The following is a 22,583-nucleotide window of genomic DNA, read 5'->3' on the forward strand; positions in this document are numbered from 1 at the left end:
AAAGTCCCGTTGGAGATGTATTACCACCTTGTCACCAAAAGGACATTACTGGGTAATGAACCCTCATTATCGGACACTAAACGTCATGGCTTCAATAATTTGACTTGATATAGGCAGTTTTATTTTAGATTACATGGGCTTCTATAGAAGTGTAAACCAACTGAGTTATCACCATACTACCCCTGAAGCAAACCCTGGGATTTACTGTCCTGATGTCTAGTCTGATGTTGCTACACCCTACCCCGCAAGGCAGTGGAGGGGACAGGGGGATGTCTCCACAGGTCTGGTAGGCAAGAGCCTCCCTGCCCAAACCTGGCCCTTGGGCCTGTGGTTTTGCAGGGACGACCCTATCAGCACACCTAACAAGAGGGGTGAATCAAAATGCTGCTACTTCAGAAATTGAGACGTGATTAAGCGAGAGGACATTTAGGCTTTAATGACTACAGCCGCTACTGGGAAACCACAGCTTCCCGGTGCCTGGACCCATTTTTATCCATACTTTATTTTCCCCATTCCCATCACATCTGTAGTTACCAAAACCTGTCAACCGGTTAGAGGGGTATAAGAACAATTTAGTGGGAAACTTATAAACACCAGAACATCTGATTGCATCCTGTTACCCGCAACTATTCTGAAACTTTCACTTATAAAAGAATATGCTGAGTCACAGAATAAAACACTGCTTTTACACGGGTCTCAATCTGAAATCCACGAATGCTAGTAAGTCAGTTTTAAAATTTTTAAATTTGTTTCAAAGTTATACCCAAGACACATTGACTTCATAGGAAATCCACTGAGAAATGTCTTTCTGGGCTGAACACCTCTTTCCTTTTAGTCTCCCCAACAGAGCATGCACATGTTAATTACTTTCATTTTGTAATCACTGCTGTCCCGCTACTGTACCAAGATCACCTAAACTGTGTGCAGTATTCTGAATGGTCTTAGTTATACCCTAATTTCACTAACTGGGATTTCACTTCTGGGATACCCTGTCACTTGAATTCTTTGGCTACTTTTGAAGATGAAGTCCAAAGAACTCTTAAATGATTCTCCTTTGAAGGGGGTGGTGGTATTTTATAGGCGTTAGCAACTAGCACCTGGGGCTGTGCTGATCCCATCTGGCATCACTGGGAGGCAACCTATAAAACCAGAGAATCGGGCTTCCCTGGTGGCGCAGTGGTTGAGAGTCCACCTGCTCATGCAGGGGACGCGGGTTCGTGCCCCGGTACGGGAAGATCCCACATGCCACAGAGCCTACGCACCCGGAGCCTGTGCTCTGCAACGGGAGAGGCCACAACAGTGAGAGGCCCGCGTACCGCAAAAAAAACCAAAAAACAAAAAAACCAAAGAATCATTTGATGCAGCAGCCAACTAAGAGACTCAAAACTGAGGTTAAATTTAAAGAAAAAACTAGAGAAAAAAAGGTGATCCTAGAGGAACTCTGAGCAATCAGTCATTACGCACGTGTGTGCATGTGTGTGTGCGTGTAAGGCACCACCAGATCAATTCAGTGCAGCCTGGTGGTTCCCGATGACTCCCCTTTTTGGGAGACTGTGATCTGAGGAAGCAGAATCTGGCAAGTGGCCAGTACCAGTAAAGAGCGGCCATGAAGTGCTGGCCACATTTATATTCAACCCTCTGGAGTCAAACCTACACGTTCGGGAATTCCCTGGCAGTCCAGCGGTTAGGACTCATCACTCTCACTGCCAAGGGCCAGGGGTCAACCCCTGGCTGAGGAACTAAGATCCCACAAGCTGTGCGGCCGCAGCTTTAAAAAAAAAACAGAAACAGAAACAAACCTACAGGTTCACTTGGGTCCCACAGAGCAGTCAAGTCCACGCAGAAGCAGGCTATAACCCAGGAGGTAGACTTTCTCACTTGCTAACACGTCCTTTTGCTTTGTTTTACTCCCAGCTATAAGCTGCTTGGACCGGTTTTCAGGCTCTTTAAATCTCACTCCAAATATAGCTTCCTTGGTGACCGAACAAATATGTGACCTTACGTATAAAGAGCTGCACACACCTCCCAACTTCAACAGAAAAGAAAGGCAATCTGTGTCCAGTTCAAGCCCGGCATTTAAATGGGAACAAAGCCCAGCTCCACTCTGCTACTCTCTTGCTCACATGCCAGCCATGCCATTCAGACAGAGCTGAGCGAACACCAGGAGAGCTCCCTGGTGTTAACAAAGCACCTGGAAACCAAATCGCTCTGCTAGTGCCACTGTACCGTCTTTCCTGAATGTCAGGATACGGTGCAAGGGGAAGAGGTCAGATAGTCCTGAAGTGTTCTCACTGCCACAGCTGCCATACAACTGCCATTCCCGTCTGTTTCAAACAGCACATTCATTTTCTTGAAATATGTGACAAGCACCCTTTCATTCCACAATAAGAGTATAAACCAAATCTGGGCCACTTGCCCACTTCTGCCACCTCTTACAGCCTGTGCCCTCAGAGCCATTAATCAAGGGGCCTAAAGTGTGACAGGGCAGCCACACCACTGCTTTTCAAGCTGCAGAGGGGTGAATGCATTAGGACTGGGGTCTTGGCAGGGTATGCACAATTCCCTGTGGAGTCCATTCAATTCGATCCCTTAGAGCCTGAACTTCTTTTAAGAGCACAGGGCCAGCCCCTTAAGCCTCAGAACAGATGGTTTTCCATCAGTTGAGATTTTCAGACAGGGATAACTAACCATCATAGGCTTGTGGGGCTTCTTTGGGACACGTAAGAAGAAAGAGAAAGCTTACAAACACGAGAAGAATCATCGTTTCACCTGCTTCAGGCAAAGCAGTTCAATTCTGTCTCACTCACTGCAGACACCCGGCGAAGAAGACAAACCTAAGTCAAAGTCTCCCTGCCACTCAGCACAACTCAAAGGCCAGGACAGGGGAAGCAAAAAGAACACTCCCCCCAAGCCTGTTCCAAAGATCTTCTCCATTACACACACGAGAGAAATTCCGCCTCGGGTCCAGGGCAGCGGAAACGGCACTGCTGCTAGTTAGTGTCTTGTTCTGGAGCATCCTTTTCGGCCTCAAACTGAGGCTGAGACTGTACCTGGCGAGGAGAAATTGCAAAGAAAAACCTATTCAAGAAGATATACACAATCTCTCTCAGGTAGCTCACTTTTAAATCAGGCATTAAAAAAACTTGGGAAACTGAGTCTCAGATATACAAATTCCACACAGAAAGACCCTTCTTTGCCTTCAGACAGGGATAACTTCACATCATCATGGACTCAGCTCCCACCCCTCAGCCAGCCCGCAGCACTGTGCCTAGCTGCACCCAGCATCCCAGACCCGACACGCTGACAGTTCCTGTCCTTTTAAAGCCAGGGTCTCCCTTAGCACAAAGTGTCTAGCAGCCAAGTATGGTATATACACCCCAGCATCTTTCTGGCGTCAGTAAAATGCCTGAGGCGGTGCGGATTACTCCTTTCAGCCAGACCACTGAAGGCCAGCTGCACAAAGGGTACCTGATGCCAAGAGGAATCGACATCAAACAAGGTCATTTCTCCTTCACTCACCTCTGTGTGCAGAACAATACTGCAGAGCAACCATGTGGCTTTCAGTGCTTTAAGACAGGGATTATAGATCTGCCCTGAGAGCTACTTAAAAACAGCCAGTACTATAATCTTGCTGTCATAAAAATCCCTGAGCTAAAAGTAGATCAGATCATCTAACTGTTCCTCCGTACCCGCTCTTAAACCAGAGCCATCTCATCATGGTCAGAGGTGGGGTCCAGAACATGTATACTACTTCAAACCTCTGTAGGTGCACAGCCAGGTTTGAGAAGCACCATTCCTGTTTTTACAAACTGAAGAAATAAGGCTCTGGTGCGGTCAACCTGGTAACAGGCTGAGACTGGAGTCTAGATCTCTCAAGTTAGTCTAACACGGGATTTCAACCTACTGACGCTTTGGGTGGGTAGCTCTTTGTCGTGGGGGCTGTCTTGCGCACTGCAGGGTACTTCGGGGTACTTACTGCGTCCCAGCGCACCCCGACCCCAAGCTGAGAACCACTGGCCTAACTCAGTAACTAGTTGTTCAACTAACACCTCAATAAAGCTTAATAGTTTCTTTTGGAATAAGCTGTGGTAATTTTGTTACAATCTGGTTGAGACACACCTCTTTACAACTGACAATATTACATCAGTGAAATTTTCTAAATTAAAAAAAAAGCTTAATAGTAATAATAACACCCCCCCACCTCCCAAAATCAATTAGCTATATCTTTATGGTTCTTTAAAAACAAAACAAAAAAACACCTAGCCGCGTACTATGGGTGAGTGAACTCATTGTCTCGGTTTACTTACTCAGTAGCAACTCAGGGAAAATATCTACCTCATGTCGGGTTGTAACAAACACTGTGAGGCTGCTTGGCAGGGGTCTAGCAAAGAGTTCCATACCACTTCTCTTATCCAGCCACTAATAATCCTGGAAGACCCACACATCTCAGAATCTAACTGACCAACACTTAAAGGGATCATAACCTATGCAATTCTGTGAAAGAGCTAAAAATCTTACCATTCACAGAAATTTCATCACAAAGATCCTTACACTCAGTATCTTTGAACGATGGTTTTCATGTGACTTTTTTCCAAGTCCACAGCCAACATCTTTAATCTAAAAGAGAAATACGGATAACACACTTCATTCTAACAGAAACCAACTTAAGGTATTGATTCTCGATGGTGTTTAAAAAAGCTGAACCTAAGCGAGTCAGAACTCCTCACAAAAGATGTCCTTTCAAACAGGGATAACTTCAAACCAACCTCAGCTCAACCAGTGACAAAACATTTCTAAATCCCAGCCAAGCAAAGCTCATTTTCCAAGTCTTCCTTTCACCCCTGTATGCAGCGGCATCCACTTTCATTTCAGTGACACCTAGTGGCCCCGATTACACTGGCTCAGGCCATCCTCACTTCTGGATTCTAGGCAGGACCCTGACGGGACCTCTGGGTCCACCCGGATTCACAGAGCCGAACTTCAGAATTGAGACCAGAGCGTGAGGGCGCGGTATGCGGTAGGCCTTCACACCACCTCCCCCTTCTCACTTCTGGTGCCCCCCCAGGTCTTACCTGCATCCATTCTTACTCATTTCAGGGTTCCATTCGCTGGTTTTAAGCTTCAACGTGCACGTCGGCTTCTCACCATCTCTGCAGTTGCCAAACAAAGGCCTGTGGGGAACGGAAACGTGAGCGTGTTAAGGGTCGTTGTAAAACTACGGCCTACGGCTTTCCAAACAAAGTCCACCATCCCCCTAATTACCATCTTTGGAGTTACGTAAAAACTGGGGCCGTTCAGCCGCTAACACCCCTGAAGTGAACCGAGAACCGTCCCTGTCAGCCTGCTCCGTGTAAAGACCTGGGGACCTGCCAAGGCCGCGGGGCTGCGAGCTCAGCACATGGGTGTCTGCAAAGCCGGGGAGGGGGGCGCGGGGGTTGCGCAATACGGAAGGGCCGCTCTCCCCCAGGAGGGCCGCTCCGACGCCAAGGTGGGCTTGGGCTCTCCCCGCTCACTAATGAACACTCGCGCCCTTTGGAAAGCGTTTCCCCAGTTATCTCAGCGAATCCTCCCAACCACCCTACTGGGGGCGAGACCAGGCTTAAGAGTCACCATTTCTCCTTCGAGGAGGGGGCGGCCGAGTGTGCTAGCGCCGTGTCAAGAAAGACCCCGTTTTCCCACCTCCGCAGCCTTACCGCCGCCAAAGGTCCGAGGTTGCCGGCCTAGCTCGGACCAGCCTGAGGCCGCCATGACTTCCCGCCACAAGACCGACGCCGAAAAGAGAGAAGGGCCGCGCCTGCGCGCAAGTCTTCGCGGCAGTCTCGCCGGAACTCTCGCGCTGTTGAGAAAAGGCTGATGGGAAATGTAGTGCAAACAGCCGCCGCTGCGGGGCAGCCGCGTCCTCAGCGCGGCTCTGGACCCGGGATTAGATGGTCCCCGCCGCCAGGGACAGTAGAGAGCCTGGGGTGAGAGGCCTGCTCTGTATAGAACCACGGCCGGTAGAAAACGAAGGTGGACTGTCGCCTGGTCCACAAAGCCATTTATCTATTGAGTGAACAGGGTGTCCCTGGCCGAGACTGGGTGGGCGGTGGAGGTCTCAGAAAACTCGAGGGGACTTCACGAGAGGAACGGTTGAGGGAACTGAGGCCCTGCCGGATTTCGTTCTTAATTGCTGTGCGGATTTTATTTGGGGCGGGGCGAGTTCGTCTGGGGTGGTTGGCTGCGTTAGCGAAGAGGAGGGAGATTCCCGGGAAATTGTTCGACGTCCCGCTCAGTTGCTCTTAATTGGGGCGAGAGCAGTGGGGCACGGGCGCGGCCGGCAGAGGGCGCCCGAGAGCGACGGGCTGGGCCGGGCTCTAAATTACCCTGAACCCGGGGGCTTATCCCCGCGCCTCAGGTCCCGCCGCCCCGCCGCCCCACTGGGGCGCGGCTTTAATTCCGACAAGGAAAAATAATCAAATTACGAAAAGAACTGAGAATAGTGTAATGCCCTCTGCTATTCCTGAGTGTTGATTTTCAGGTAATCACCCCGGCTTCAGTTTTGAAATAACAAAAGGGCAAAACAACAACTAGAATCAGAGCCAGAGTTTACACCTATTTGGAAATTGGTTTAAACTTGCAAGACCACGAAGCCTTTTCTGTATTACCTTCTCCCCATGCTCATCAGCCCTCAGCAATGATCTCAGTGGCATTTAGTCTGGATTAAATTGTTCTGTATGTGGTAATACACTGTGGGTACTTATTTTCAAGTTACCACATTTGTTAATGTTCGCCTCCCTCAATTGGACTGTGAGCTCTTCAAGGCAGAAGTCTATTTTAATTTGTTTTTTCTTTTTAATTTCCTCACAGGCCTAGTTGGTATTCCACTGCCTCTGCTCACAGTAAGTACTTCACAAATATAATCATTAACTTAGCAATAGCTTCTATCGTGTGAAATTGGCCCTTACGTTTCTCTATCTTACCCTTGAAGACAGATTATTTTGTATAATACCGAAAGAAAGAATGGGGTCTCTCCCTGCAAACTAAATTCCTTTCGTCTCAGACCCTAAGTGCGGCATTTGCCAAAAACTGCTTGTGTGGGCAGGTGATCTGCAGGCAAAACAATGATGATAGCTAACACTTCATAGCACTTACTGTATGCCATTCACTCCTTGAGTACTTTACGGATATTAATTCGTTTAATCCTCACCACTGCACAGTGCAGTGTATGATCGCTACCCCCTTTTTACAGATGAGGAAACAGAAGCATTGAGAGATGATGTAACTTGCTGCAGTTCACACAACTAGTAACTGGTGGTGTCAGGGTTTGATCCCAGCCTGCAGAGTCTGTGCTTTCACCACAAAGTTATACTGCACCGTGTGTGTATATATATAAATGGATCTTATATATAAGGGTTTTTGGTTTGGGGGGAAGGGGAAGGAAGAGGGATTTTGTGTGTTTGCATGGGTGGTTAGGGAGGAAACTGGGGGAGAATGATGGGCACCTGTTGCACTGTTTCGAGCCACTTTCTGGCAGGAAGAGTGAGGGTGAGAGCCTGCAGGAGCTGATCAGTGAAAGGCAGAGGCTCTGGGCCCTGGCAGGTCTGTTTTGGGTCCCAGACTAGTTGCCACCCAGTGTGCAGTGAGGGCCATTTGTCGCAGCTCGAGAAGGGCCACTGTGCCAGAGGCCACAGTGTAGCTTTCACACCTGACAGGGCACTAGGTGGAGCAGCAACAGGCTCACGGCGGATGGCGGTGTCACGGGCTGCTGGGCTGTGGCCAAGCGGCCGGAGCAAAATGCAATGAGAGGCCTGCGTCTGAGCACACGTCAGGTGCACTGCTTAGGCAATCCAGAAATAACTGAGAAAGACTTCAAAGAATGCACCAGAATTCCTGAATGAGCTGGCAAGGGCTCAGAGCTGTTGAGACCGAAATGCCGAGGCCAGTGTGCCTTCATTTGCACTCGTTGCTGGTGAGGTCTAGGACGTTTGAGTTTTACATTATTCAAGGCCGGCGTAGACCTCTATTTATTACATGGAAAGAGTCACACAGTCTAGTGATAAGTGACAGAAGTAGATCACAAGCTGAACAGGGCAAGAGTCCCCAGGGCCGTTCAAGGGACCTCGACTCTGAGTGCAAAGGGGAAATCTGGTCAGCTGGCCTGCTGTGCTCAAGCGGTCAGCTCACTGAGTTCCAGTCACTGCTAGGATTTAAGACATGGTATCCGAAACCCACATATAGAAAACAGAGTCTTTAAATATTGAGGTGAATTTCTTAACCTGAAAAGGAATCTTTAATTTTATTAGTAAAAGCATGAGGAGGGTAGGTATATCCCAAGCAGCTGGCTGCTTAACTGGGAGCAGATGCACCAGTGATATCCCGGGAAGTTCACCCGTGTGGCAGGCACTCCTAGTCCTGCAGCTGTCCTTCCTCTGTCTTACAAACAGCAGAGCCACTGAGCAAGCCCCTGCCCTGCCCAAAGGAGTGCATCTCGGCCATAGAAAGCTATTCCCTTTGCCAGGAATTGTTTCAGGAAAGGGTCTGCGGCGCAGTTCTGCCAGGTTTGGGAACGTTTTCTAGTTTTTAAAAACAGTAGCCTCTCTTCCGGCTTTGGGACATCGTGAGGAGATGCCTGAGAGCACCGAAGCCATCTTGTATCCGTGACGCCCGTTTCCCAGCAAGAGCGGAAGGTCTGTGGTGGCAGAGAGGAGAAAAGAGCATGAACCCTTGAAGATGCTTTTGAACTGCTGGAGAAACCAGTCCCCAAACCCCCTGCCTTCAGACCTTTTGTTTGATTCAGAGACACGTATTTTTACATGTTAGTATTTCTGAATGTGGGAGGCATCTTTTGAGCAATGGCATCTTAGTTTCAGTGAAATACAGAGTGTGAGATTTAAGAAAGAAACCACCGTGTTGTTTAAGCCATCTCAAGTTGGGTGTTCTGTTAGAACCAAAATCATCCTGGGCTTCCCTGGTGGCACAGAGGGTAAGAATCCGCCTGCCAGGTCTTCCCTGGTGGCGCAGTGGTTGAGAGTCTGTCTGCCGATGCAGGGGACACGGGTTCATGCCCCGGTCCGGGAAGATCCCACATGCTGCGGAGCGGCTGGGCCCGTGAGCCATGGCCGCTGGGCCTGCGCGTCCGGAGCCTGTGCTTCACAGCAGGAGAGGCCACAACAGTGAGAGGCCCGCGTACCACCAAAAAAAAAAAAGAATCCGCCTGCCAGTGCAGGGGACAGGGGTTCGAGACATGGTCTGGGAAGATCCCACATGCCGCGGAGCAACTAAGCCCGTGCGCTACAACTACTGAGCCCGCGTGCCACAACTACTGAAGCCTGTGCGCCTAGAGCCCGTGCTCCGCAACAAGAGAAGCCATCGCAATGAGAAGCCTGCACACCGCAACAAAGAGTAGCCCCTGCTTGCTGCAACTAGAGAAAGCCGCACGCAGCAACAAAGACCCAACTCAGCCAAAAAAAGAATCAAAATCATCCTAAATGATATGATCGACATTTTCCGAAATTTTTTTTTTTTAATGATTATTCTCTGGAAGGATGGATCGTGGTAAAATAAAGACAAACTGACACACTCAAATTACCATCCTGAAAAAAATAACAGCTGGTGTCTAGTGTTGACTCCGTGCCAGGCACTGCTCTAAACACCTTTTTTAAAAAACCACTTTATTGAGATCTGAGTGACATACAAAAAGCTGCCCATATTTAATGTATAAAACTTGACGATTCTAAGCACCTTCAGTTTGCTATCTCATTTGACTCTCACAACAGCCCTGTCATTATCCTCCCATTTTGCAGCCAAAGTGCAGAAAGATGAAAGTCATTAGTAAGTAGGGGCACTGAGAACTCAATCTAGCCTCCAAACCTATGGTTTTAACTGCTGTGCTGGATTTCCTGGAAAAATACGCTATGACAGTGGATCATGTTTTGTTAACTCTGGCGATTTTAATTCATCCAGCTAGAAAGCCCATCATAAAAGCATAGAGGATGTTTTCCCTTCAGTTTCTCAGGACTGTGAAACAGGGCCACAAATCCTGTTCAGGATCTGGGACCATTGAACATAGCTTTAACTTCCTGGAGGAGAAGAAACAGAACAACACGAACCCTAATTATTGAGAATGGATGACCTTGGGTTGCGGTGGATTCTTTCCTGTGTTGACCAATAGCACACACTTCACTCGCCTGCTCGGAACATCTGTTGCCTCTCATAAAATTATTACTTAATGGGTTTTTAAAAAAATAAGTGAATTTGAAGAATAAGTAATATCCCATTGACCTCTTCTGCTGTTTTCTGGACACATCTCTCCTTCCCAGAAACCCTGCCTTCTCACAACTGCTGCAGCACCTTTGCTCATGCTGTTTGTTTCCTTTGCGTTGACATTTCCTTCCCTTCATCCTTCCCTCTGCGTAGCAAATCCCAACTCATGCTTCAGTACCCCCTTGAGAAATCTTACCTGAGGTGCTCAAGCAGTCCCCTAGCTCTTTCCTCAGCGTCCACAGCAGGCTGTTTCAGCACACGCTCTGCTGATTCGAGCTGAGTAACCCCAAGCAGATGACTTCACCTCTCTCTAAGGTTCCTTATCTGCAACAGGAGGAGGCAGAGGCTCTCCCAAACCCCACACGACGTTCTTAGGACTGTGCACGCAAAGAGTATCTAGCACGCCCGGGCACGAGGGAAGCACTTAGTAAGCGGCACTCTTATTATGTGAACGTACATACTTCTTTTAATGCTCACTGTTTTATGATTATTTGTTTTCGTGTCTGGCTTTTCTACTAGACAGCAAGGCAAGAATCAAGTCTTCGTTCTTGTTTTTTTTGGTTTTTTTTTTTTTGAAACTCTTTAAGTCATCTTTTTTGAGGTGTAATTTACATACAATAAAATGCATCCATTTAAAATGTACAGTGCAGTAGTCCAATAAGGAATACACCTATGCAGCCACGACCCCATCACAATTGAGAACATTTTCATCGCCCAGAGATCCCCTTCACACCCTTTTACAGTCAGGTCTCCATACAGCCCCGGCCCCAGACAACCACTGGTCTGCTTTCTGTCACTAGAGATTAGTTTTCCCTGTTCCAGAATTTCATATAAATGGAGTCATACCGTAGGTGCTCTTCTGTGTCTGGCTTCTCTCAATTACCCGTGTTGTGGCTTAGATCAGTAGTTCATTTCCTTTTTAATTACTGAATATCATTCCATTGTATGAATGCACCACAACATTTTTATTCCCGTGCATGTTGGTGGACCTTTGGGCTGTTTCCAGTTTGGAGCTATGATGAATAAAGCTGCAATGAACGTTTTTGTACACACCTTTTTGTGGACATAAGTTTTCATCCCTCTTAGATAACTGCAGGGGAAACTGTCAAACGGGTTTCCCAAGTGCTTTGTGATGCTTACACTCCCCCAGCAACATATTACAGAGTTACACTTGCTCCACACCCTTACCAACACCTGTTATGGTCAGTCTTTAAGCCATTCTGGTAGGTGTGTCATAATGTCTCATTGTGGTTTTAACGTGCATTTCCCCGTTGACTATCACGCTGAGCATCTTTCTGTGTGTTTGTTGGCCCTATGTATACTTTTTTGTGAAGTGTCTGTTAAAACCCTCCCTTTTTGTATAGGCCTATCTTCTTATTGAGTTGTGAAAGTTCTTTATATATTCTGGATACAGGTCCTTTCTCAGATACTTGCTTGGGAGATATTATCTCCCAGTCTTTCCAGTTTTGATCAAGTCCAGTTTATCCATTTTGCTTTTATGGTTAGTGCTTTCTGTATTCTATTGAAAGGATTTTCCTTGCTCCACTGAATCACCTTTGTCCTGTCTTTGGATCTCATTGATCTGTATGTATGTCCTTTGCAAAGCCCCCCACCCAGCACCGTCTTGAACTCTCATCATGTCTCCTCATCCTAGTGAGACCACCGTGGTCTGCGTGGTCTGCCCTCCCCGCGCCGCAGGCAGGGAGCTGTCTGAGGCAGACGCTGAGGCAATCATGAGGTCACCGTCCTGTGTGCTGTGCATTGTCAAGTGTCTGTTTCTTATATTTTGCTCAGTTTTCTGGTTGTTTGTGGCAGGAAGTCTTAATTCATTTCTGCATCCACAGTGCCTGGCACACAGACACTCCGTGAATGTCTGTTGAGTGAGCGAGCCCTTGTTAGCACCTCCAGACACAGTCCACCAGAGTCTCTCTCTTTTTTTTTTTTTTTTTTTGCGGTACGTGGGCCTCTCACTCTTGTGGCCTCTCCCGTTGTGGAGCACAGGCTCCGGACGCGCAGGCTCAGTGGCCATGGCTCACGGGCCCAGCCGCTCCGCGGCATGTGGGATCTTTCCGGACTGGGGCACGAACCTGCGTCCCCTGCATCGGCAGGCGGACTCTCAACCACTGCGCCACCAGGGAAGCCCCAGAGTCTCTTTTGATTGGGAGAAGCTGTGGAGCCCCCAGAGGTCATCTGGTCCATCCCCTGCATCTTAGTAGACAGTTCTTTTCCTGAGGATGGTCACTAGTCCTTTACGTCCCCAGCGCCAGCCCACCTGGGTTCAACACATGCCTATTAAATGGGGAGATTGAGGTCCAGAGAAGGAAAGGTCAAGTGACCAGGCAGTGGCTGGGCTGGCAGAACTGGACCTCCCAGGCCAGGATCTTGGTCTTGTACTAACCAGCAGGGCAGGCACTGCCTCTTATCGCTGTCTCATTCCCAGCACCTCACACAGGATTTGTACATTGTAGGCTCCCAATATGTGCTTGTCAGATAGGAGCAGGTGAATAAATGGAATAGTTTCCTCTAATACTTAGTTTAGCTGGCTTCTGCGTGTGATGTTATGTGGGCGTGTGTGTGTTCACAGAAGGATAGGACTGGCCATTCCTACCCAGGCTCGTAGGTCATGGTCATCTGTAACGCTTTTAATTTTCTCTCCACCCTCTAGCCTTAGTCCCCACTAGGGGGCATGTGCATTCCACAGAGAGGGTCTGCACTTCTAAAGTTCCAGGACTTGTTTCCAGTTTGTCCGTGGATCCCTCTTGAAGCTACCTCCTTGGTCCACATGCCCTGCGCCCTCCCCCTGCAAAAACAAACAGCTCCCCGCTCCTCTAGCTCCGCCTCCAGCCGGGCCGCTGGCTGCCATCGTCTCCCTCCCAGGGGCTCTGCCCTGGTTGAAGGAGGTAGCAGAATGGCAGTGGCAGTGGCTCTCAGTGCTGGCCTCGCCGTCCGTCACCCCTGCCGGTGGCCACTGCTTCCTCCCTGAAGGGGATGACAGATCCTGGAGGGGCCACTCTCCTCCTTCCCCTCAGCTGGTAGACAAGGACTGGCCTTTCGCGACCCAGAGTCTGGTCTGCCCTTGAACCCCAGGTTCCTGAAGAGAGAGCATGTGAATCACCCTGGCAAACCCCGCCCGGCCCACCTGCAAAGGCACTGCTGGGGTGAGGCCGCAGCTCTCATGCCTTGTGCCTGGAGGACGGTCACCCCAGGCTTTCCTCACAGGCCCCGCTCTAGACTGTTCCTTCCTCGCCCGACAGCCTCACAAGCTTGGGCATCAGTGTTGCCCAGGCACGGGTCCTGGCTTTGCCACCAGCTGCGCGTGACCTTGAGTGGGTTCTGTGAACCTCACTTTCCGTATTGGGTAAATGAGGTTAACAGCAGTTCCTGCCTCATAAGTGAGATGATGCTTATGAATAAAGCTCTTGGTACAGCGCCTAGCACGGAGTAAGTGTCTGAGACCTATTAGCCAGTATTAATAATATGAGTGGTATCATCATCATGATAGTCAAGTAAACCTTAATATGAGCCACTTGGCTACTCTCCTTCTTTTGAGGCTCACAGAGAAGCATTACTGCCTCTATCTCAAGGTCTTGGGCTTCTTCCTAACAGTGAGGGCCCTGCAGAGGGGTCCTGGGAGCCTGGGGGAACCAGTCGGGTCCCCTGCTGTTGTGCTGCGCCATTGTGCCGGCCTCCAATAGGCGCCGTGCCCCCTAGTCTAGGACCGGGGCCTGTGCTCTCTGCCCCTGCCCAGGACTATCGTGCCTGTAGACACTCGGTCACACGTTTGGGATGGGCGGGTACTCTCCCTGGTTGCATCTGCACCCTAGGGTGATGCCAGGCAGCTGTGGCAGCTGCTTCCCTTGCTCCCCCGCCCCACCCCTGGCACCTCATTAGCTCTCTGGTCGTGTCCCAATCTCCAGGAGAGACTGGCAGCGGCCCTGAGCTGCAGCCACAGAAGTAGCAGACAGCACCTCCCCGCTCGCTCCCGGCTGCTGCCCTCGGCCACCCTGCAGCTCCGAGCAGCCTTTTCCCTGTCACTCAGGCTCCCATCAGTAGGGAGATTAGCATTCAGACGGAGGATGGAAAAGAATCAGGACAACCACCTCCTGTCTTCTCTGGGAGCTGAGATTCATTCGGAGAAGCAGAGCCCGTTGCGGGGAAGGTATCCAGGCCAGGACCCTCCCACTGGAGGTTGGGACAGGGTTCTAGATACCGAGAAGCAACAGTGGTGCACTCTGGTACCATCTCACTGGGTACTGGGTCTTACTAGGTGGCCCCCACCCAGAAGTTCCACCTTCTGCTCTCCTCTCATTTGTTTCAGGGTTGCCCGTTGCCCAGCTGGTGTGTATGTGGAAAGACAGGCCAGGAAGGGCTGTGGGGAGGGGGTGAGGGACTCTAGCTGTTCTGAACCTACTAACTGTTCTGAAATGACTAACTGTTCAGTAATTGACAGTTTATAAACACAATTACACTAGCTTACCTATACTGAACACTCACTAAACATGGTAAGCCCTTGACACGCATTATCTAATTTAACACTACAATAATCCTGTGAGAAGGTTTACTGTTATCTCCATCTTATAGATGAGGAAACTGAGGCATAGAGACGTTCAGTAACCTACCCAAGGCCACAGAGGTAGGACGTGGTGGCGGCGTCAAGATTTCAACCCGGTGCCCTGACTCGGGGCTCCTCCCTCTCAGATCCTTTATCATCATTTCATAAGAGCCCACACCCCGGACCAGGAGTGACCCAGCTCTGTCTCTCGAGTTGCCCTTAATCCCCCCCTCCTGTTATGGTCAGTCTACCAAGCCCCTGAACTTTCCTGCTCCCATTTCCAAGCAGCGGCTCTTTCCAAGGAAATGGGAGGGGAGAAGGACTCAGCCTTTTGGGAACATTGGGTCCACCCCAGCATGGGCTTCCTACCAGCTGCTGTGACAGGAGATGGTGGGCCGAGGAAGGGGCGCCTCGGTCCCGGGCAGCCTCCCGTAGAGGCTCTCTAGGCCGAGGGTGGCAACTCTCTGCAGCAGAAGCTGCCAATGTGCAGACTGTGCAGAGAGCCCAGGGGTGGGAGAGCCCTGAGAAGAAGAGGCGAGCGTGGGCCGGGTGTGTGGGGAAGGTGTAAACACAATCTGCTCCCACCGAAGCCAGCCTGCTCCCTGGGGGAGAGAGCCCCTCCCGCCCAGCCCACATGGCACCCCGGCTGCCAGGGCCTGGGCAGCCTCCAAGCCCAGGCAGACACATCCCCCCACCTCCAGCAGCCCCTTCCTCTTGCTTTCCCTCCCTCCATCTGGAACCAGTCCCCAGAGGAGCCTTCATCTCCTGAGCAGGCTCTTAGAACAGGGCTGCAAAGGGGTGTCACTTTGTGGATGTGCGTCTGGGCCGTAAGCCAGCCCCGGTGCCGCTAGGCGACCTTGGTCTGACAATTCCTAAGCCCAGTGGAAGGAGACAGGCAACTTGAAAATGGCAGAGAGCGGAGGCAAGGATGAAGTGACAGGAATATGGCAAGTAGATTAGAGAATGGATGCATACATTGGATCACGGAGTACAGACTGGGTCCCAGAGCAGTGCACTCCGGCCCTCAGCCTGAGAGTCCTGTCACCAGGAAGACTGATGCCTCCCAGGGAGAAAGACATGCTGACAGGAGCTGAGACAGGTGGTCACGAACTCGTGGCCCGCGTCAGGGGTGCAGCTCCTTCCCCTGATGAGACCCTTCCCCTGCCTCCGCCCTGCCCTACTTTGTGAGGCTCCCACAGAACCGCCAGGCTCCCTGCAGCAGCCCCCCCAACTCCCCATCACTTCAGAGTGGGTTCCCCGAGTCCAGTCGGCTGCACCTCACCCTTTCCTGCTGTCTAGAGAACTCCCCCAGCTCCTCTTTCCTGAAAGTCAGGGGCGGGGCCCAGCCGGGCAGAGACCTTGTTGCTGGATGGGCAATGGGGGCTGGATGGGGAGGTGAGATGCACGTGGGGGGAGTCTGGGGAGCTTTGGAAGACGAATGGCTGCAAGGCAGCTGGCAGCAGCAGCCTGCAGGGTCTGCGCCTGGACCGCAGGGAGCAGAAGCGGAAATCTGCTTTTCTGTCTGCTCAGGATCAGGCAGGATGGTAAAGAGAGAGAAAGGGCAGAGCAGCTGGGGGCAAAGGAGGCCACCGCCGTTACCGAGCAGTCAGCAGATTGACGGAAGCAAGTGTCATGCTTTTTCCCTTCCCACATGCTACTGCCCATTTGGGACACGGGCACGCGTGCACACACACACACACACAGAAGACACACTCCGAGGACAAGCTGTGAGTTGCTTCCATCCAGCTGTAGGCAGACATGTCACAGATCCGAACGGCATTTCCTATTGATCATTTCAGCAGAGCAGCCAGTGGCAGGGTGACCTCTGGGGACCAGGGAGAGGCAAATGTCATAGGAAGTGAGTGCCACCATCGCAAAGTGACACCACACAGCCCTGGACAAGCTGAGCTGCCAAAGATGGGCGGCCAGGCCAGTAAAACCGCGTCTTCCACTGAGCAGCTGCAGACTTGCAGGCGGCTTCAGGGAGGCCTGCGCTGTGGGCGTGAAGAGCATGGGCTCTGCAACCTGCCTGTGAGCCTGGGGTCCTCCACTTACTAGCTGGGTGACGCTGGGCAAATCAGCAAAGCTCTCTGTGAGTTTCCTCATTTCTAAACCGTGGACAATAACATGACCAGCCTCCGTGGGTTGTTGCGAGGGTTCAGAGGAGGGTGAAAGGGCAGCCCTTCCTTTGTGAATGTGAACCATCTCTGTCCCTCAGTTCTGGAGTCTCCTCGCCCCCCACTTGTTCCCTCCTCTAGCCCCGGGCGGCAGGGGTTGCCCCCGAGCTAAATGGGGGGACCCCACTGAGTCCCTCTCTCTGGGCCTCCTCAGAGGAAGGGAGCCCGTCCCAGAGCTTGAGCACCTCTGCCCCTCCCGCCTGCCCGGCCAGGCCCAGCTTCAGAAGCCCCAGAGCCAGGGCCTTGGGGGAAGCGCAGACTGGTGGGTCTGGGGGCCGAAAAGGGGAGTCTACCTTCTCAATGGCTGCTTTCCCTAGTCTCCCTCCTGCAGCTCCTTCCACCACGGTGTCCTTCGGGGGTGGGGGGCACACCAGGACGTGAGCTGAAAGAGAAAACCAAGCCGGGTCGGCTCTCTCTCCCACCCCAGAGCGGGGCCTTGTATTTCAGAGTGGGCATCCCAGAGCACTGCCTCTCCCTGAGAAGTCCTCTAGACAGCCCTCAGGCCCCCAGCAGGACCACCATCCCCAGGCCTAGAAAATGCTGTTGAGACCACACGTAGTTCTCTTAAAACTAACCCTTGCCCTGTGGCCTGGAACATAACAGGCTCAAAGTAGGAGCCGACGGAAGGAGTCCACCCTCCTACCCTTAACCTCCATCGTGACCACAGAGCTGAAGACAGCCTGCTCTGCTCCCACATGGCCAGGCCTTGCGTGCTCTGTATTCTTCCTTTCTTGTCCCCAGCCCTGCCCTCTCTCCTCCAGGCTGCAGCCCCTGCCCTACCTGCCAGCTGATCCCTGGCCCTGGCGCAGAGCTCCTCCTGAAGAGGCGAGGGCTTACTTCAGCGGTTCTTTCTCTCTAAACAGAAAAGAGCATGGAGTCAGAAGACTGGAGGATGACCCTCCCACGCTTCCAGCCTTCCCCTTCCTCCTGCCCCCAAGCCTAGCGATTCACCCCACTATTGAGGGTGAATCAGCAACACCCCAGAAGCCAATTGGAATTTATGACTGTGGAACCGGAGAGCAGAACTTTCACGTCTACTGCCCCGCTGGGCCAGCCCTCCGTGGAGCCACCACTGGCAGAAGGGGTTGGTTGGTAGACCAGTTAGCTGGGTCCCAAGGAGTTAACAGGCAACTGCTTCCTTCTGGCAAGGCCACAGCAGACCAGGCCCGGCCAGATGGTTCCAGATTTGGCCTTTTCTCTCCCGACAGGAGGTCCAGGGGCATTTCAGTCGAGGAGATGGACTGCCTGAAGTCAGGGACCTGTCAGTCCCACATCAGCCACAAATTGGGTGGACGATGTTGAGTAAGTCATTTACGTCTCCCTGCCCCTCAGCTTCTTGCACCATTGACAAGAGCTAGAAACACCTGAACTGCCAAACCTTTGGGGCCATGGAGACTTCCGAGTGAGTTAATGTATGAGAAACCCCTGAGGAAGAATAAAGCACTGATCATATAACAGCAAGAGTAGAGCTGGCGTTAACTGAGCAGTTACTCTGTGCTGAGTGCTTTACTACGGTTATCTCATTTAAACCTCACAGAAACCTCACAACCAGTCCGTTATTAATCACAGTTTATACATATGAATAAAAAGATTACATAATTTGCCCACAGCCTCTCAGTAAGAGCGGAGGTAGGATTTAAACTCAGGCTGCCCCGCTCCAGACCCAAACTCAACAGTGAGGACCAGTCAGCATTTGAGGGCCCAGTGATCGTCATTTTAAACGTGTCAGCCCATTTCACCGGTAGCCATAATTAGGCACCATTGTGACCCTCTCAGCTAGCCCAGCTATCGAGGAAGGGCGTCACAGAAATGACTCTGCTTCCTGCACAGGCCCTGGGCTTCCCAGGAGGCCTTCTGACATTCCAAACCTGGGGGAACCCAAGGACTGAGAAGTCAGAGCAGAGACACAGAGAAAGACCCAAGTTCTCGGCTTGCCAACCTTGACGTATTTATGGGGCACACTGCAGGCACATCGCCCACTCCCTGGAAGAGACGTGGGGTGCACAGGCGAGTGTGCATGTTCACTGTCTTAGCCGTCTGAGCCTCCTTTCAGGGGAGTGAGAGAAGCAGTGCCGGGGGCTAGAAGATCCTTCCACAGCAGAGAATATCACTCTTCAGATAGGTCCCCCACACTAGATGGGCCCAAAGGCACAAATGAACATTTCCAACTGTATGTTCTTCAGAAATATGTGCTGACTTTTCAGTGTCTTCTTGGGCATAGAGCCCCTATCATCAAAGGACACTAGTCAGCGGGGAAGGAAAAGTCCAGAAGTTCCCCAATCTTCACCCCTGGTAAAGGCCACATGGCTCCAGAATAGGGAAGAGTTAACTTTCTGGCCACTGGAGACAGTGTCCTGCCCGCAGGGACTGCCCAGCCAATGGCACTCAGTGCTGATGATGTCATGCTCCTCCTGCGCCTTCTATTGGGGACTGGACAGCGAATCCTGCTGGAGGTTCAGGCAGCTCCGCTGCTGCCGAGGCTGGGGGGGCAGGGGGGGGGCAGCGGGAGAGGGAGGGGGAAGGGAAGGCAAGCAAAGCAACGCAGAGCTGCTTCTGCCTCATCCCTCCCTCCACTCCCCCTGCACCTTCCAACAGAAGGGACCCTGGGGACCACCCCGCACTAGGACAAGCAAGGCAGAGAAATTTTGGTCCAGAGGAGAAGCTGAGAGTCCCATTCCCAACTGGAGAAAACAGACATTCGGCCTGCCCACTAGGCATACAGTGAACAGGGTAGCTGGGGTGAGGGGCCAGCGTGGAACACGCACGCGCACACACACACACATACCCACGAACACCCCCGGGGCCTGGGCAGGGACAGGGGACAGCGGCAGCCTCCTTAGCGACACCCTTCCTCCTCCACCCTAGACTCTTCTGCCTTACCTGCCTGAGGACTGGAGGTCTGTTTCCAAGCTGCTGCCCATAACTGCCCCATCTACTCCACTGGGCTCTCTGTGGGAGGGAAAAGAGGCAGGCAGAGCTGTGGGCAGCACCCAGACCCCAGACCCCGCTCCTGCTTCTCTGCAAGACCTAAGCCACATTGGGCTCTGGAACCGGAGGCTGTGGCCAGCGTCTTTGAAGGGCTCCAAGTTCCCCCTACTTCGAGGGGGAACCTCTCAGGGCTCCCTGGCAAGTCCCTCCCAGCCTCCCTGGAGCCCAGGAAGCCCCCGCCCGCCTTCAGCTTGGCTGTAACCCAGCGCAGTAGTTTCTCCCCGACCCCAGCCCATGGCCCAGTCAGTTTCTCACGGTTGGACCCTGTTGGCGAATCGGCGGCGCCAGAGCATGGCCAAGGTGCTGAGCAGGAAGAGGGTAGTGCACATGGCTCAGCTGCCCCATCCCCTCCAGACCGCGTCCGCAGGAGAAGGCCAAGATGGCCCCTGCCAGCTCTCCCGAGCCCCTGCGGTCCTTCCTGAGGCTCCTGCAGGCGACGGATTAGGAGGCTCAAGCTGATTAGTGGGGTCAGCAGAGCCGACCTTGTGAAGACTGATTGACCTCACTGGACCCGGTTGTCCCCCCTCCCCGTGGCAGGGTAAATCGACCTCAGTCTGTTCTGGATGTAGGTATAAGTAAGCCCTGGGCCTGACCCTCAAGGGACTTAGAGTCTAGACAAACGCACGGGCAAGTTAAACATATGACCACCACAGACAGACTTAGTCTATTCACGGTGCCTACAGAGCACTCTGGGAGTCGCAAGCATCAGGGGAATCTTCAGAGAGGAGCTGGGCTCATCTGTATTTGCAGGAGCTCAAGGAAGGGTGGGCCCACAGACAGAAGACTCCGCCAGGGCTGCAGACGTGAAAGCACAGGGCATGTTCTGGCAACTGGAAGTTGAGTATTGGTGGAGTCATGATGTCACAGGGGAGGCATCGGGAGGGGAGGAGGACAGGGGAAGAATATAGATGATGAAGCCAGAAAGACAAGGGAGGCCAGGGAGTGAAGGGCTGGCTAAGTGGTTCACTTCTAACCTCTGGACAGCCGTTTCCAAATGTTTCTGATTACATACCTTCTTCAGTAAAAGGCAGAATCTAAGTGTGCACTCAGGAAAAGGGATATATGCATCCACTCACAAATTATATACTATATTACTGTGCAAACTGTATTAGTCCCGCACCAGAGACATACATAAAACTTGTAAAGGGTGAGATCAAAGTGAATAGAATCAAGATTTCTCCTACTTTCTGTCCACATCCCAGGGGAACCTCTTGGGCAGCCGTTTGGATGGCCACTGCACTGGCTCTTGGGAAGCTATCAGAGGCGGCCCAGGAAGCACGCGGAGCACAGGCCAAAAGAGAGAACACGGGTCCGAGAGTGGCGTAAGAAACTAAGCCCACACACTCTCCTCCATCTCTTTCCAAGACCCCCAGAAGAGGGCATTAGAGTTTCCCTCCCTCAACTGAGACCTGAGCGGCAAGAGGCCTCCCGCCCAGGATTCCAGTAACGTACCTGAACCCTGGGCTCCAGCAAGGCCCGGAGCTAGGGCTGTGCCCTAGGGCCCTCTGCTTTGAAACAGAATTTTTAAAAATAAACACGTAAACCAAAGCTGAAGAGGACAGCCGCCACCTCTTGCCATACTTGAGCAGTGGACACAGACTTGGGAAGGGCAGTGTCAGCAGGGAGTCTTAGGGAGAACTGGACACACCCCACAAGAGCCGTCACATGTGTCACATGTTTCAGATGCTTGCAGCCCGGGTCTGGCCTCAGGCTTCAACTGGGAGTCAGAGGTGGGACCCCCTCCATACCAGAATCGAGCAGCTGCTTGCAGGGTGGGGACCAGGTGGCTCTCAGAGGCACAGTCCCCACCTCTGGTCCAATCCCCTTCCCTGAGAAGGCCACCAGGACAAGAATTTGTCTCCTCCACCCACAGAACCCCTCCCTAATCCAGGTCCTGGTGGCTGAGATGTCTCCAGCGCCCTGGGCCTCCCCCACCACCAAGACTTCCTGGCAACCCCACCGACCCACCCACCGCAGGTTCTCTCTGCCCGGCCCAGCGGCCTCTCCTTCGAGCTTTTCTCCCCCACGGTCAGAATTAGGAGCGGCGCCAGGTTTGGGCCTGCCTGTGTCATCAGTAAGCCACCCAGGGCCTTCTTTCTGACGCCACGTGCGTGCCCCGAGGGGGAGGAGTGCTGGCGGGAAGGAAAGGCTGGCGCAGGCCTCTGGCGCTCAAGTTCGACAGCCGCCCCCCATCCCCGCATTGGTGTTTTCCTGTAAGGTGATGGCGTAGGGAGATGACCCCAGTCCTAAACCCTCCAGAGTCTGGGGTCCGGAGCTCTGCGGGTGGCGCCGCGGCCCCCCGGCTGGCTCGGGAGAGGCCGGGAGCGAGCGGGAACTCAGCTCGGACCGCGGCGCAGCTGGAGGGGCTCGCGCCGCCCCCTCGGGCTGGCGGCCACGCCGCAAATGCCTGGGAGTGTTCGACTTAGAGTCAGTTCCCCGCCGCGGGAAGGGGGCACACGCGCAGACGCCCCGGCCTCGCCCAGCGCGTGAGCCGCGACCCGGTGCCCCCAGACCTGCACGCGCCGCGGCGCACTCCCGTGCGGCCCGGCGCCCCGTGACTGCCCGCCTCCTCCTCCTCCCGGGACCCCTCAGTACACCCGCCCCACCTACGCCCCGCCCGGCAG

The 22,583-nt window shown here is 52.5% G+C and overlaps 1 protein-coding gene, 1 long non-coding RNA gene and 2 other non-coding genes across 6 annotated transcripts; 1 reads left to right on the forward strand and 3 right to left on the reverse strand.

Annotated features, from left to right (window-relative positions):
* Nucleotides 1–98: 98 nt before the first annotated feature.
* PRCD (photoreceptor disc component) lies at nucleotides 99–22,531 on the reverse strand. Of its 2 annotated transcripts, XM_067717240.1 has the most exons (9): nucleotides 21,412–22,531; nucleotides 20,215–20,386; nucleotides 19,852–19,920; nucleotides 17,752–17,826; nucleotides 17,265–17,353; nucleotides 5,694–5,836; nucleotides 5,073–5,171; nucleotides 4,519–4,617; nucleotides 99–3,050 (listed from the first exon to the last, which is right to left on the reverse strand). In XM_067717240.1, exons 2-4 carry the CDS (start codon nucleotides 20,286–20,288, stop codon nucleotides 17,805–17,807), a joined length of 165 nt encoding a protein of 54 aa, XP_067573341.1. In that variant the 5' UTR covers nucleotides 20,289–20,386; nucleotides 21,412–22,531; the 3' UTR covers nucleotides 99–3,050; nucleotides 4,519–4,617; nucleotides 5,073–5,171; nucleotides 5,694–5,836; nucleotides 17,265–17,353; nucleotides 17,752–17,804. The 2 variants fall into 2 exon arrangements, 1 of the variants encoding a protein (XP_067573341.1); XR_010937736.1 differs by lacking the exons at nucleotides 19,852–19,920; nucleotides 20,215–20,386; nucleotides 21,412–22,531 and adding an exon at nucleotides 18,911–18,925.
* On the reverse strand, nucleotides 2,630–2,702 carry LOC137213723 (small nucleolar RNA R38). Its single transcript, XR_010938345.1, has one exon. It is a non-coding gene; the product is annotated as a small nucleolar RNA R38 (small nucleolar RNA).
* On the reverse strand, nucleotides 3,152–3,235 carry LOC137213722 (small nucleolar RNA R38). The gene has a single exon (XR_010938344.1). It is a non-coding gene; the product is annotated as a small nucleolar RNA R38 (small nucleolar RNA).
* On the forward strand, nucleotides 5,783–18,443 carry LOC137212986 (uncharacterized). 2 transcript variants are annotated; one of them, XR_010937740.1, is made up of 3 exons: nucleotides 5,783–5,963; nucleotides 6,847–6,878; nucleotides 18,180–18,443. It is a non-coding gene; the product is annotated as an uncharacterized lncRNA (long non-coding RNA). The 2 variants fall into 2 exon arrangements; XR_010937739.1 differs by lacking the exon at nucleotides 18,180–18,443 and adding an exon at nucleotides 12,908–13,633 and having other exon boundaries at nucleotides 5,787–5,963.
* Nucleotides 22,532–22,583: the final 52 nt, after the last annotated feature.

This window comes from Pseudorca crassidens, chromosome 19 (genome assembly GCF_039906515.1).
Source record: "Pseudorca crassidens isolate mPseCra1 chromosome 19, mPseCra1.hap1, whole genome shotgun sequence".
Lineage (NCBI taxonomy): Eukaryota > Metazoa > Chordata > Mammalia > Artiodactyla > Delphinidae > Pseudorca > Pseudorca crassidens.